The sequence below is a fragment of the Theropithecus gelada genome, chromosome 8 (genome assembly GCF_003255815.1).
Source record: "Theropithecus gelada isolate Dixy chromosome 8, Tgel_1.0, whole genome shotgun sequence".
NCBI lineage: Eukaryota > Metazoa > Chordata > Mammalia > Primates > Cercopithecidae > Theropithecus > Theropithecus gelada.
Genome location: NC_037676.1, coordinates 111264113 through 111280597, shown reverse-complemented (window position 1 = coordinate 111280597; position 16485 = coordinate 111264113). Strand labels below are relative to the sequence as shown.

At 39.3% G+C, this 16485-nt stretch overlaps 1 protein-coding gene across 1 annotated transcript in view; it reads right to left on the bottom strand.

Annotated features, from left to right (window-relative positions):
* Positions 1-10055, bottom strand: part of TRHR (thyrotropin releasing hormone receptor) — a 31696-nt gene extending 21641 nt beyond the window's left edge. Inside the window, exon 1 of the mRNA XM_025394977.1 lies at positions 9108-10055. Within this exon, the coding sequence (XP_025250762.1) occupies positions 9108-9896 (789 nt within the window). The 5' untranslated portion in view covers positions 9897-10055. The remainder of the gene's footprint in view (positions 1-9107) is intronic.
* Between the last annotated feature and the right edge of the window lie 6430 nt (positions 10056-16485).

The following is a 16485-nucleotide window of genomic DNA, read 5'->3' as shown; positions in this document are numbered from 1 at the left end:
ATATATATATATATATATATATATATATATATATATATATATATATTTTTTTTAAGGAGATGAATGTGTGAAAACTGTTTAAGGAAAATTAGTCACATAGGAGCACTCAGATGGATTTGTTCTCATCTCTATACCTCTGTTCATTTTGTTTCCCTTCCCTGGGCTGTCATTTCTCTGCCTCTCTATGCCTTCTGTCCGAGGTAGCTATCTTATTGTGGAAGGAATTTAAAGGTTCATGGGAAAGCCAACAGGTTATTGTACAATGAAGTCAATTATCTGAGTGTGCCATGTTTCCAAATCAGCCTGTCCTATTTGGAGGGGGAAATCTTCCTAAAACATCTTCTCTACTAACACAATCACCATCGTGCTGGCTAGTTGCACTTTTGTTATTTTGGGAATTCAAAAAGGATTTAATAAAAGACAAGGAGATTTTAATTAAAATCAGAGAAGAATATGTCACATGTAAAGGATAATTTTTCAGGAAGCAAAATAGAGTTTTGGACTTGACCGAGCCCCTAAGTCTGTATGAATGTATTCTTTGATACTTTCTTTTACTACATTTGTAAAATTACATATTTTATATATATACACATATATATTTTTATATATACATGCACACACAAACACAAAAGTGTGCTGATAAGTATTTAACAATCATCTCTCCACAAAAAAAGAGGGGACCCTGGCTTGTCATATTTGCTGAGTTTGTAAAGTAATTCAACCATGACCAATTTTAAGCCACCAGTGTGATGGCACCGAATGCGGAGTTGGGGAGTGAGAGTAATCACCTGCTCTTGCAAAGCCTGTACTCCTTGGCAGCTACACACCACTGAGTGTGTACACTTTTGGGAACCTACTGTATGCCAAACACAGGGCTGAGGGTACCAGAATACAAGGCCCTATTCTTCGGGATGTGAGTGAGAGTGGGAAGACATGCTACCAATCATGAGGACAAAGAATTACTAAAGCATATGTGTATGCAAAGTACTGTGGAAACATAGGAAGAACACCTAACATATATGTAGTTAGGAAAGTAGCTATATAAATCTACCTGAGAAATTCAGTTAAGGTTTGATGGGGCGGTTGGGTATCATTTTTGATTTATGACTTGAAAGATAATTGGGGGTTTGCCAGATGAAGGGTGTTTCAGCTGAGAGAATGCAGCAAGTTCAGAGAACTACAAATAATTCAGAATTGCTGGAGCATAATGTGTAAGTTGCGAGAGCCATGTGAGAGGAAGCCGAAAATATAGGAAAGGGACAAGTTCTTATTTGTGATTCTAAGGAGTTAAAACTCCAGCGCTCAGGGGACTGTAAAAATTATGCTGATAGTATTTCTGTGTTAGAGAGATCCCTTAGTGAGTAATGTGCAGAATGATTTGGAGGAGAGTGCCATGGGAGCAAGAGAAGCTGGTAAGGTGTGCAGTGAAATAGGGCAGTGAGAGGCGGTGAACCAGGGCAGCAGTGGTGCAAGTGGAGAAGTAGGTCAGCAGGAGAATAATGAGCTGGAATCACTAGGACATGGTTATTGCTTAGCTATGGGGAGCAGGGGGATAACAGGAGAAGAAGGCCCTTAGAAGGACCCCCAGGTTTCTGGTTTGGGAATCTAACGTAGGAAAGAAATAAAGAGGTAGAGGTTTATAAGGCAAAATAACGTGTTTTGTTTTAGACCTATCGGATTTGATGTAATTATGTGATGTCCAAAAAGCAATTGTATTTATGGGTAGGGAGATGTCTTTTCTGAAGCTATACACCGAAGACTCAGGTGAAAGTCGTAAGCATGGGCATAGAAGAAAGCATGTAGAATGACAAGGGACAGGATGGGGAGGAGAGGTGGGAATTAGATGTAGCAGGACCACAATCTGGCTCAGACTTCCTTCTCCAGACACTTGCCTTCCATAGCTTGCTTCAACAATACCAGATTATTCCCACTCTGAACACGCCCAGTCTTCTCCCATTTACTTCCCCCTTTCTGTTGAACTTTCCTTCTTTTCTCTCTGACTTTACTGCTGCTTGCAGGCATTCATCCCACCTTTATAGGTCCAGTTCAAATACTATGTACTCCAAAAGCCTTCCCCCATTTTCCTTCTCCTTTCATGGCTGCCATGTTTTCTCTCATAGAATTTAGTGGTATACTCAGAATTATTTGTGTACATGGCCCATATTAAGCTCCTTGAAGATAAAGAGTTTGTATTCATAGATCCCTGTAGCCTCTATACCTAGGATAGTGCTAGGGGCTTTTTGGACGTGAATGAATGTTTAATTAAATTAGGGAACATATCGAATAAGAATGACCTGTTGCAAAACTTTTGCTCAACACTGACCCAGCTCAAGCATTATAACTTTTGCTTTTTCCCCCAACTCATTAAAAAAAAAAAAAAAAAACCTAAAGGAAACTAAGAACATACTTACCAACCAGACTTCATGTGTCTAGAACTTGGAGTATCTGTGTGCATGTTGAAGAATTCATGAGAGGCTATGTAAAGAAGTATAAAGTAGTTTGTCATCTTCAAGTTTAGCTGATTTTATGATGTTTCTTGTGTGAACAGATTGAATTCTATAGGCGCATTGGTCTTGCTTTTTTGTAGGCATATAGAATAATTTATTTTTCTCTGCTAGTGAACTTATGGCTCAATTATTCATAAATACACATTATTTATTCCTAATTTTATATTTGCAGTTTTTATGCAAATATAAAATTAGGAATAACCAATGTGTATTTATCTAAATCAAAGCACACAAAACACACAACTTTAGGAGATAATTTATAGGATATGTACGAAATCTTTTCTTATACAGGATGTGAATCAGAAAATAGATAACTATTCTTTAATAAAAATAAAATGGCACACTTAGCTGTAAGCTGTCACAAAAATTATACATTTTTCTCCTGAACTTAGAGATATTTACACTATTAAGCATATAGTTGAACCCAGACATTGGAATAAATAAAACAATTAAAAATGAAAGATGAACTGGGCACAACGGTGTGCACCTGTAGTCCCAGCTACTTGGGAGACTGAAGCAGGATGATTTCTTGAACTCAGGAGGTAGAGGTTTCAGTGAGCTATGATTGCACCACTACACTCCAGCCTGCATGACAGAGCAAGGTCCCCATCTCTAAAAAAAGAAAAATTGAAAAATGAAAAAATTAAAAAAAATGAAATGAAAGATGAGTCTGTAGCCTCAGTACTCTTGGGAAGCCTCTAATTTAGGCCTAATACTGAAGAGTTTAATATCATTAATTTGCCTTGTGAGCTTAATCATTGATTAAGCTACCTGGGGAGAAGAATGAATCTGTTGAGTAAAGGTTCTCTTAGATGTAGGTGGAACTGGCAGTTGCTTACGTTTATAATTTATGAGATTTTATGGTTCCAAATGTCAGCCCTACTCCCTGACATTCCAACAATATGCCTCCTTTCCTATGTGTCTTGCAGGTTTTACATAGCCTCTCATGAATTCTTGAAAATGCAAACTTGGGGTATCCAAGCACCAGACAGGTGAAGGCTGGTCAGTAACTATCTTCTTAGTCTCCTTTCCTTTTTTTTTTTTTTTTTTTTTTTTTAAATGAGTCGGAGGGAAAGCAAAAGTTCTAAAGCTAGAGCTGGGTCAACATTAAGTAAAATTTTGCAGTAGGTCATTATTGTTCAGTATCTTCCCCCAATTTAATTAAACATTCATTTACACCCCAAAACATGTATTCTTTAAAAAGTAAATAGGCCGGGCATGGTGGCTCATGCCTGTAATCCCAGCACTTTGGGAGGCCAAGGCAGGCGGATCATGAGGTCAGGAGATCAAGACCATCCTGGCCAACATGGTGAAACCCCATCTCTACTAAAAATACAAAAATTAGCTGGCCATGGTGGCGCATGCCTGTAATCCCAGCTACTCGGGAGGCTGAGGCAGGAGATTCACTTCAACCTAGGAGTCGGAGGTTGCAGTGAGCCGAGATCGTGCCACTGCACTCTAGCCTGGTGACAGGGCGAGACTCTGTCTCAAAAAAAAAAAAAAGAAAGAAAGAAAGAAAATGTAAATAGCACTAGAGGTAGGAGTTGGAGCAAGGCAGGGGAGAAGAGGGAAGACACATGGAAGCCAGTTCTTTATCTGAGTGTCTTCATTTTCCATGAGCATTGTATGACTGAGGTGTGCTTAAGAGAGGGTCGGGAGGGTGCCCAGTGAGGTGGGGATCACTGAGACGCATAGGAGAGAGGGAAGAGTAGGTGGCTGGACAGGTGGGAAGAAAGCAAACCTGAATTTTGTCTGTTATATCTCATATGACTTCAGCAACAGCACTATGAGGTCATTGTTTTTCTTATCTTATTGATGAGAAAACTGAGGCTCAGAGAAACGAACTCAATCCTGATCATTTTCTTTTGCTTTGCCTTGCGCTTTCCCTTTGAGAATATTATTCCCAAAACTTTACATGGAAAACCTGGAAGCCAAAACTACATATACATTTGACTATAATTGTGTTAAAAAAAAAGATCCAGTGAAAACATAAGAAAAGCAATATAACAAAATGATGATGATTTTGGTCCTTGAGAGGTGGGGTCAGGAGGTAAGAGATGGCTTTTTCCTATTCTAGTTTTCTATATTTTCCATAATACACATGATTGCTTTTATAGCATCAGTGTCATCACCACCAATAACAGCAAAAGGTGTGCATTACTTTAAAAAGGAAAGTTGTGCCAGGCACGATGGCTCAAGCCTGTAATCCCAGCACTTTGGGAGGCAGAGACTGGCGGATCAACTGAGGTCAGGAGTTCAGGACCAGCCTGGCCAACATGGTGAAACCCCATCTCTACTAAAAATGCAAAACATTAGCCAGGTGTGTTGGTGCACACTTGTAATCCCAGCTATTCAGGGGGTTGAGGCAGAAGAATCTCTAGAACTCTGGGGGCGGAGGTTGCAGTGAGCTGAGATACCGCCAGTGCATTCCAGCCTGGACTAGAGGGAGACTCGATCTCAAAAATAAATAAATAAAAATAAATAAATAAATAATAAAAAGGAAAGTTGTTTTTGTTTCTTGGGTTACCAATATTCCTTCTAGATATTTAATAGTTTCCTGGAAACAAAGACTGATATTTTTAAGGTTTGATGAGTCAAGTGAATTCCATAGTAAGAATTCTGCCATTACTCTTAGAGCTTCTATTAAGACTATGTTACATGGTTTCTCTACTAGGTATTCTGTAAGAATTAAGAAAAAAAATATTAAAGTAACTCCATTGAAAATAAAACTGGTAGCCTGTTTTATAAATCTATAAAATATTCTGCATATTTCTGCATTCTGTAGAAAGTACATATTTGAATTGAATGTATTTATTGATATTACATTTTACTAAGATGTTCAGGTGTTTCTGTGCTTTCAAAATACCAGAAATCCAATCAATTACATAGAAATACAGAGTCAATAATAGAGATATTGTATCTACATAATGTGGAACCCCTGAATTGACTGAAATGAGGGACTCTGGAGGCATTGTGTAGATAGAGCTGAAATGAGGCAAATATGAAAATTTAAACAATGCCTCTTTTATATTAAAACAACCAACTATAAAAGCAATGTATTTAGTCAATGAGATAATCCTTTTGGTTTACACAATTCCAAGCCATAAGTTTGGGTAATTTATCTTACTTAATTTACCCAACATTTCGATGGTTTCCTAAAACATAATTGAATCTCTGGAAAAAAGAAAACAAAGATTCTGGCCTGGATTTTCTGCACAGAGAATGTTAAGTTAAAAACAAATAAGCAAGGAAAAAACTCACATTTGTCCTTTACATGTAAATGCTCTTTTACTTCCTTTATAAATGTGACTCTTTTAGGCTATGCACATTTGAATGTAAGAACTTGGTTAGAAAGACCTGACCCAGATGGGTATTTATTAAACTGTAAATTAAACTTGCCTAAAGGAAAAAAATGCAGAGAAAATATTAAAATGAAAGTCCTTTGGCTATAGAAGGTGGAGGTTTGAACCTTTCAAAGATTTAAGAAAATAAGTATTTTAGAAGAAGAAAAAAGCAGGTCACTAATTTTGTACAAAACTGGTTCCCCTTCACTGTTCTCATTTCCATTGATCAGGGGCACCACATTCTTCTAGACTCAGAATCCTGGGGCCATGCTGAATTGTCCTTTCTTCATCCTTTATGTCGGATATGTTTACATCACACCGTTTCTTTCTTTGAAACATCTTTCTGGTTTACTCTTTACTTTAAATTCTCCTGATAGATGATCTTACTGCCTCATGCCTGTATCGCTACTAACAACTTCCAAAGTGGTCTCTCTGCCACCGATCTCTCTCTCTTCAAATCTGCCTCCCCAAGAGCTGTCAGATTTCTCATCCCTAAATACCATTTCATCATCGCTGCTCCCTGCTCATCACTCACATTCTTTGTCGCCTCTGCATTAAGTTCAAATTCCTTTCTTTGCCCGATTGTCTGGATCCTCCACAGCCTTCTCTGTCTCTCTGTCTCTTTCTCTTCTTTCACTCTCATATACTTCTATCAGTCCAGTCTTACTTTTTACTGCTCCCCTAAATACATCATTCATTTCAGACAACTAAGTCGCTCCATCCCATAAGTCCCACTCGATATGCCCCTACTTGGCCCCTCTCCAAACCCACGCCATTCTCATCCCAGCCACTATGTCTTGTGCTTTATGCATGGGATACTGTCCTTGACTTCTACTTTTCAAATTATCTTCATCCTTCCAGAGCCATCTCAAAAGCCACCTCTTCCTTGAAGACTTCTCTGATTCCTATAGCCCGGTAATTTTCCTTCTTTTCTCTGAACTCCCATCCCATCTATAATGAGGGTTGAATTACAAGGCACATTGCTTAAATACACTCCTCTTGGCTTATATGTCACTCTACGTTTCTCAGTTAGGGTGTTATTGGTGTTTGCAACAAGGGAACTTCATTCCTTATTCTTGGAGGCTGACAGTGGTGTTAATGTCACAACCCCAAATGCTCAGAATGTATTTCCAAATGCTCTAATTATGAAAACAAACTCCGTAAAGAAGTTACCATGTCATATACATATTTGTTCAACAAGTAATCTTTGTTAAAGCAGTGAATGTGGATTTTTAAGGAAAAACCTGTAGTTCCCTCACAGTTGCCAAAATATATTTTTAAAATTAAGAAGGAGCCTAGTTAACACTCAGGCATTAATCACCACTCCACTTTAAGCATCTTTCAGGAGGTATTTCATGGGTCCTCACACGGATCTTGGATATTGCTACTTATCTCGTTTTATAGATGACAAAACTAAGGCTCACAGAGTTCTGCTTATCCAAGGTTATAGAGTTTGAATGGAATCCTGGCATTTAAGCCCAAGTTTGGAGCCAAAGCTTTGGCTTTTTCTTCTATCATACAGCCTCTGTAAAGACAGCTTATCGGTAACAGTTTTGAAATAAGAATGTGAATATGTAACACAATTAGCAAATTAAAACATATTAATGCTGATAGGTACTAATGACTGTAATGGAAAGAAAGGACATTAGGCAAGACAAACAAGTTTTAAAAATTTATAACAGGAATGCAAATTGGAGTCTAATGAATGAATTTACTCCCTGACCTTCCTCGCTGCTGACATTAACCCATGTTTGGTGTCTAATTGAGATGTACATATTCTTTACTTTCTTATTATATTGTCAACGTTTGTCTTGGAAGATAGTCAATAGATCTCTAAATTTCCATTAATCAAATTTTGGGTAATAAATGGCCAAATAAGCCTTAGAGTAGGTAGCACTGCTAGATCCAAGGCAAAAGAAATCTAAGAGCTGGCAATAGTTGCTTAGGTCTTCTCTCCTATCATCTAGTTATCTTAAATAATAAGTATTATATAAACCAGGTATTACAGCAACATTTAAAATGCAGTATATGTTTCCTTTAAGTTATGGCTCATTATTCATTTCATGCATATCTAAAACTCTTAAATTTTTTAGCAGTTTATTTCGCTGTGTCTGGTTACAATGCATATATCAACTAGAATTTATGAAGTAACAGTGGGAATGATTCATATATATCCTTTTTTACAAAGTACACTCAGTTTCTAACTAGGTACACAGAGAGAACTATATTCCTTGCAAGAAATATGAGAAAATTCAACCCATTTAAAAGAATCAGCATGTTGATTTCAAGTTTAGCTTTCTTTTTTAACTATGAGAATAAATATTTATCATCTGTTCATTATATTTACCAAACAAGGAGAAGAAACTTAAAGCTAAGTTTATAAGTAACTTAGAAGAAGTGTATAAACATAGAGAAATGTGTAAATGATATAAAAGTATTTTATTCCTATATCATTTCATAAATCATATGTACTGCAATAAAGTTTTGCACTTGGTTCACTAATGAAACCACTATTCAACTAATTATATGGGCATTCAGGTGATCTAAAAGCATAAAAGAATTTTCAGGAAAAAAACAGATATTTTAAAAAAATTGAGTCATTCTTTCTGAAAAATTGAGCTGGATGTTGTCTTTTTTATTAGAACATTTCCTGAGCAAAGTGCATTTTCAGCTTCTGCATGCTGGGACACTGTGCAAGGAGCTGGAGGAGAGGGTGATAGAATCTTCCCCCACTAAGCCTACCAAAAATAAGTCCAAGAACCTTTGCCAGGTATATGTCTCCATTGTGAGTAACTGTAGAATGGCAAAGAAAGTTTCATTTATTTTTTAACTAACCTGTTTTCAAACTGTCCTGTCAAATATTTGTTGTGCAATGAATTTTTAAGATAATTCTTTATCATGCAATAGAATTCTTTCCTACAGAAGCCAGAAATTGTCCAAATATTCTGATAACATTTCCAGAGAGGCACAAACATATGAAAGGTAAATTTCCAGAGTTTCTGTTTATATTTCTTTGTATCTTAATAGCACCTGAACTGATACCTGCTGATGTGCTATCCAATTTTCCCTATCTATTTTTAGATCTCCAGTTGCTTTAGAGATGGATTTAATATGTTAGGCAGAAGCTTACACTGTGAAACATTTGCATGATTGTATTTCGGTTTTGCCATCAGTTAAACAGGGCAAAGTTGTTCCCATCTCCAAGGAACTCTATCCCACATTTCCTCTATTGACTTGGAGTTTGGGTTTTGCTTACCTGCTTCCTTGAAGATACTGTGCTGTTGAAACATCTATTAGAGGTATTTAAATTCAAATTTGTGTTCTGATGGGTTGAGTCATTTTTCCACGTCTTAGAGTTTTCTTTAGGATCTGAAGGAATGGGATTTAGGAAAAGGATTCTAGCTATGAATCCATAGAGGACGGTAGCCAGGATCATTGGCACAACATAAAAGACACCAAAGTCCATTAGGTAAATAGGTGAGTAGTAATTCCTGGAGATCTTGTAGCCACAGGATATCACAATAGCATCTTTGTAGGTGCTAATATTGAGATCCAGCAAGAAGAACCAGAGCATACAGTAAATAGATGTGAAAGCCCAGACAAAGATGATAATCTTTTTGGCTCTGGAAAACGTGCAGAGAAACTGGGCTTTGATGGGGTGACAGATTGCTATATACCTCTCAATGGTAAAGGCTGTTATTGAACAAGAGGATGCATTAATTCCCAAATACTGGAGGTAAGTAATGCAGAGGCATCCAACATAGCCATAGACCCAGGAACCATAGATGCTGTCTGTTATGTTGGGGAGGCCTGCGGCCACCAAAACCATGAGATCAGCTACTGCCAGGCTCACCAGGTAGCAGTTTGTGGGGGTCCTCATGTGCTTGGTTCTCATGACAACCAGGACTACCATGATGTTGCCTACAATGCCCAGGCCACAAATAATGAGCACAAGTAAGATGGTGACCACCTGGTATTCTAAGGCCACCGCTGCTCGTGGCTGAAGCTGTGTTTGGTTCAGTTCACTGACTGTCTCGTTTTCCATCTTTAGTGGCTTAAAGTTTCTCGGAAACACTGACTTCTCAAAACATCTTCTTTCCAGCGCTCACTTTTATTGCAGCAGTTCCATCCCCCTGTGAAGGGTCATAGTACATATTCATTAATAGTGTTACAATTTCTGATCAAGTCCCAATCACAAATAACCCTCACTTCCACTCCTTTCACTTCCTATTTTTCTGTGGGAATAGGGCTCATGTGTACTTCTTAAAACTTCCTTTATTGCATCTCTAGTGTAGAATGGAGTAACTGTTTTGACCAGCTCACATTAAGAGGGATCAGTTCCCTCTTAACAGAGAAAAATGCTTAAGAAAAGAGAAACAGTAAAAACTCCTTGTTTTGAAACAATGCCCGATTGAAAAAAAATTAAATAATATCTGCTAACTGAAAAATAAATACTAATACACCTCTTAGATGCCTGGCAAAAGTATGATGAAGAAGAAAAAGATACCAGAGGAAAAAGCCAAGAAGCTCGATAATCAAGCTTGTTACAAATTTAGCTGTTGCCTCTTTTGCTCTCAGAGGGTGAGATGTCTTTGGTATAAAATAGAAAGCCTTTGAGATGACATTTCCCCATGCCCCCTGCCCCACAGATACAAGAGAGGACAATTCCTTCTCTTACCTTATCCTCTGTAGCACTGCCTGATTTTCTGGGTAGATGAAGTGGTAATAGTTCCAAGTTTCTAATCTTGCAGAAAATCTCATCTACTCTATTTCAGAGGGAGACCACTTAGCAGTGCTCAGTCTTTAAAACTGCAGTTTCTCCAAAGCCTCACAGCGCTTTCCAACTAATGACAAACCATACAGCCGCAGCAGAAGCAGGAGCAGCAGCAGAAGCAGCAGCAGTGAGGCTGTCAAATCATAGATCGTCCCCTAATGAGAACATACACGCTCGCTCGCTCTCTCACACACAGACACACACACACACACACACTCACAAATGCCAGTCAGTCCTCACTGACTCAGAGTCTTCTGCTCTTGGAGGATTTACTATTAAATGTGCTGATGAGACCGTCTTTAATTTGGAAAGCTGAAATCATAAGCCAGGGGTCTAGAAGCAGCTGGCCTTGTCGTTGTTGATCGTCTAAGTTCTGCAGAAACGCCAGTACCTAAGCTGCTCTGAAATACATTTACACTCCTTGTTTGATAGGACTTTGGGGTTAGCAAATCCTTCTCAGTCTAGACACGGCCCTTGAAGCTTGAAATATCTGTCTGAGCTGAAATCAACCTCTTTCTCTACTATGAAAACCCTTGTACTGTTTCTCAAGTGAATCAGTACCATTGGCTTCCTCCTCTCATATTTTGTGAATGGAAAATGAGTTAAAATTGATTTCAAACCATTTCAGCTGCAATCTGCTGATGCTTATAACAATTATTTTTAAAAGGCCTCTTTGAGCTAGGAACATCAATTTAAACTGCGTAGGGTCTGTTAAGTTTTTCAACTCCTATTTCTGGACCACTTTATAGAATCTATCGGCCCTGGGTGCTTTTCCCCTTCACCTGTCCTCTGGATTTCCAATCACATGAACCACCTAGCAATGTTTTGTCTCAGTTTATTTCTAGGTGGAAAAATCATCTAGTAAAAATCTATACCAGTGCCATTCTGTTACCAAACCTCTGAAATGAAAATTTATAGACACATCTTTTGAAGAAAAGTACGCTTCAGCTTTATTATTTATCTAAAGTAGCCAGTGGGCAAATCTATACTTTTTTTAAATTTTAAAGACAGGATTTCACTCTGTCACCCAGACTGGAGCACAGTGGCATGATCACAGCTCACTGCAGCCTTGACCTCCCGGGCTCAAGTGATCCTCCCACCTCAGCCTCCCGTGTAGCAGAGACTACAGGCACACACCACCACGCTCAGCTAATTTTTGTATTCTTTTGTAGAGATGGCGTTTTGTTATTTTGCCCAGGCTGGTCTTGAACTTCTGGGCTCCAATGACCCACCCACCTCAGCCTTCTGAAGTGCTGGGATTACAGGTGTGAGGCACTATGCCTGGTCTTAAATCTGTATTTTTTTAATGGAAGCTCGGAAAACATGCGTCTTTTCTCAAGATAACAACTGAATACATCAAATGCTAATGCTTCTCCACTTTTATTTTATTAACTGACAATGAAAAAATACCCTTAGCTAAATTTCCTGTAAGGTATCTGGTGGATTAAGAATAGACCTGTAGGCTGGGCACGGTGACTCACGCCTGTGATCCCACCAGTATTTTGGGAGGCTGAGGTGGGTGGATCACCAGAGGTCAGGAGTTTGAGACCAACCTTGCCAACACAGCGAAACCCCGTCTCTACCAAAAATACAAAAATTAGCTGGGCTTGGTGGCATGTGCCTGTAATCCTAACTACTCGGGAGGCTGAGGCAGGAGAATTGCTTGAACTTGGGAGGCAGAGGTTGCAGTGAGCCGAGATCATGCCATTGTACTCCAGTCTGGGTGACAAGAGCAAAACTCCATCTCAAAAAATAATAAAATAAAATAACAAAACCCTCTAGAAGGGGTCAATAGAAGAGTCTATTTTGAGTAGACGGGACCATAGGGATATCAAAAATATGCCCAAATCTGGGTAATAATGAGATGAAGGTAAAGGTGAAGTTCTGGATGATACTGAATGACTTTGACCCATTGAACCACTGAGGAATCCTTGAATATCCATTTCTCCTTCCCAATTATTTGTAGTTACAAATTAATGACGTGTGAGCCCACATTCAGCCTTCAGACATGTATTGTTTAGTCTGTACAGGGTAGGCCCAAGGGATTTAACACAGTTTATTATTTTTTACCTTTCAAAATAGAGAAATTAAATGTTAAATTGGGATTGTTATCATAAACATTTGAAAGGTCTGGCAGTGAGGGGGGCTTGCATTTCTTCACAGAAATAATCATTTATGGCTGAGTGGGTGTTGTGGTCAGAAGTTTATAGGGGTCCCTGATGCAGGACATGTGTCCTGTTCCTCACTCCACACTACCTCCAGCATCTCTCAGTCATGCATCCCTGCCCTCTGCCACCATTTGAGTTCTGATCCCTGCCTCAAACCCAAGTTCCTGAGAGAGACAGGGGAGGGCACCATCCAAATGCACATTCTTTTATCCCAAGCAGGATTTTTGTCTGAGTTCTAGTTTTCTCCTCCACCTGGTTTAGCACGCTGGACAATGGATATCCCCTATGCCTTTATCCCTGCCCTAGACGACAGAGATTACTCTGAAAAGCTTGTCTCTTGTCTAGCCTCCTGCTTTTCAGAATGAAAAATGCTTCCTAAAATGAAGGTGTTTCCTCCTTACTGCACCCTACCCCCACCACTTCCAAACCAAAATTCTTCTCGAAAAGTCTTACTTCGTAAAGCCCATCTTCCCATCTTGTTCCCCCAAGGAGTTTAGTTAGCCTTCAGGCCTCCTGAAAACAGCTTACTTCAAGTCTTATAGTTGAGTTTTCAAGATGAGAGGAGAGAACCCATATAAGACATACCTGTGGAATGTCTCGATTCCACCTCCACTCCAATTCTTTTCTTATTGCCATTCTTCAACACTTACGGGCAAGGCCATTATTCAGAGTCTCTTTTCTGTGTCTCTGGTTTTTTTTTTTTTTAAACACATAATTATTAAGCTCCTACTATGTGTCAGGCAGTTAGTACATAAAATTTTGTTTTTACCTCCAAGTAGGTTGTGGTCTATTGGGAACAGCAGGTTTGTAAACAGTTACAGTGAGATATGCACTAAAAATGTGCACTCACAGGGTTCGGACTATGAAGGGAAGGCATTTGTGGGTGGTCAGGGCAGTCAACTGAGGCACAGAGAGGGCCTCTGAGGCAACGTAACACCTGAGAACAGTCTTGAAGAAAAGCACAGCTTTCCTTTGAAAGGTGGGGAAAGTGAAGACATTCTGACTAGGAGTAATAGATGACAAGAGTCAGCTGTGTAAAATGGCCAGGGGTTTGGGGAGACAGGAGTGTGATTTTATGACTCAGCTTTGGCCATGAGGCATTTGAGCTTGTGATGAGACAACCGTCCGATGACCACCAGGCAGGTTTTCTAATATGGCATTCTCCCTTGTGCACTGACTCAGACTGTCCTTGGTCCCGCTTCCTTCTAGCCCTAAACTTGTTCTTTCAACTCTGGAGAGGCTACGTTTCTGAGTTTACCACCCCAAACTTGCCTATTCAGTACAGTACTATCAGTCAACTTTCTTCTTCTCAATAAACTTCCAATCAACTTCATGCTTTTTGCAAAATTATATTTTCAAAGCGTGATTTCATAAGGTAGGTTTTCTATTTGTAAACTCAGATAATATCTAATAAATGCTCCCTATGTGCAAATAACTGCACAAAAATGGGAGAACATTTCTTTTTCTAAAAGGCAGGATCAGTATTATGAATTTTGCCTTTTGCCTCAGGCTCCAAGTACTAATCCCTTACTTACATTTTTGATATTTTGTTTATTATGGATTCTTTTCCAATTATTTTGATTTTTAAAAGTATTTTAATAGTACAAATGTTATCTTGATGGCTGAGTTTTTTGGAGCTCCCAGTATTTTGTGCCGTCACTTACCTGATTCTATTCTCAGGCTTCTCATCCCTGGCTGAATTTCAGAATCAACTGGAGAGTTTTTAAAATTACAGAAATGTGGGTCCCTCTTGCAGACATTCTTATCTAATTAGCCATAAAGTGAGGCCGGAGCTTTGGTGTGTACAATGATGTTTGAGAACCACTGAGCCATGCCAATAAAATCTGGTGTCTGGAGATGGGAAATTGGTGGCGTGGGCTAATCCAGGCTGCGGGAGGGCCAGGCAGCTGAAATAAACGGGGTCTTAAGTAACCACCAACGTTCAGAAAGGTGACAGCTGTAGAAAATTTGGCAACAGAGAGCCCTGGCCTGAGACTCTGGTTCCTGTGAGAAATAACTATTCGGGTTTCTGGGTTTAGAAGTGCTGAATGTGGTGCAGTGTATTGAGTGAGTCAAGATTCAGACACAGAAACCACGGCAAAGATTTGGTCACTGGAATCAGTATGTAAAGTCTTGGCAACTTCCATTGATGTTGAACCTGCAGGTGTGTAGAAGGCCAGAATTGAGGTTTGGAAACTCTACCTAGATTTCAGAGGATGTGTGGAAGTCTGAAAATCCAGGCAGAAGTCTGCTACAGGGGCAGAGCCTTCATGGAGAGCCTCTACTGGAGCAGTGCGGAGGGGAAATGTGGAGTTGGAGCCCCCACACAGAGTCCCCACTGTGGCACTGCCTAGTGGAGCTGTGAGAAGAGGGCCACCGTCCTCCAGACCCCGGAATGATAGATCCACTGATAGCTTGCAGTGTGCACCCGGAAAAGCCACAGGCACTCAATGCCAGTCCATGAAGGCAGCTGCAGGGGCTGCACCCTGCAGAGTCACAGAGGTGGATCTGCCCAAGGTCTTGGGAACACACCTCTTGCATCAGCATTCCCTGGCTGTGAGACATGGAGTCAGAGGAAATTATTTTGGAGCTTTAAGATTTAATGGCTGTCCTTCTAGATTTTCCACTTGCATGAGGCCTGTAGCCCTTTTGTTTTGGCCAATTTCTCCTATTTGGAACAAGAGCATTTACCCAATGCCTGTATCCCCATTGTATCTTGGAAGTAACTAACTTGTTTTTGATTATACAGGCTCATAGGCAGAAGGGGCTTGCCTTATCTCTGATGAGAGTTTGGACTTGGGCTTTTGATTTAATGTTGGAATGAGTTAAGACTTTGGGGGACTGTTGGGAAGGAATAGTTGTATATTGAAATGTGAGAAGGACATGAGATTTGGGAGGGGCCAGGCACAGAATAATATGGTTTGACTCTGTGTCTCCACCCAAATCTCATGTCGAATTCTAATCCTCATACGTCAGGGGAGGGACCTGGTGGGAGATGATTGGATCATGGGGATGGATTTACCCCATGCTGTTTTCATGACAGTGAGTTCTCATGAGATCTGATGGTTTGAATGTGTGGCACTTCCCCTCTCACTCTGTCTCTCCTGCCACCTTGTGAAGAAGGTGCCTGCTTCCCTTTCACCTTCCTCCATGATTGTCAGTTTCCTGAGACCTCCCCAGCCATGTGGAACTGTGAGTCAATTAAACTTTTCTTTATAAATTACACAGTTTCAGGTAGTTCTTTTTTTATAAAGTCTTTGTCTGTTTTTTTAACAAGTCAACACTGATCTGATAAAGTAAGTTGATAAGTCTTCTCATTTCCTATATATTTTGAAATATTTTTCATAGGATTAGTATCATTTCCTGTTTAAGTATGTGGTAGAGTTCATCAGTGAAATCATATGAACATGGAGTTCTCTTTGTTGAAAGGTTTTTAATTAGAAATGTGATTTTTATTTGGAGCTATTCATGTTATCTATGTCTTCTTAAGTAGTTTTGATTACTTTGTCTTTCAATGAATTTATCCTGTTTAGCTAATGTTATCTATTTTATTTGTATTAAGTTTTCAGAGTATTTCCCTCTTTATAATATCTGCTCAATGTATAGTGATGTTCACTCTTATTTTTTCTATTGGAAATTCATGCAATCTCCTTATTTTCATGATAACTCTAGTTATAGGTTTATTTATTTTA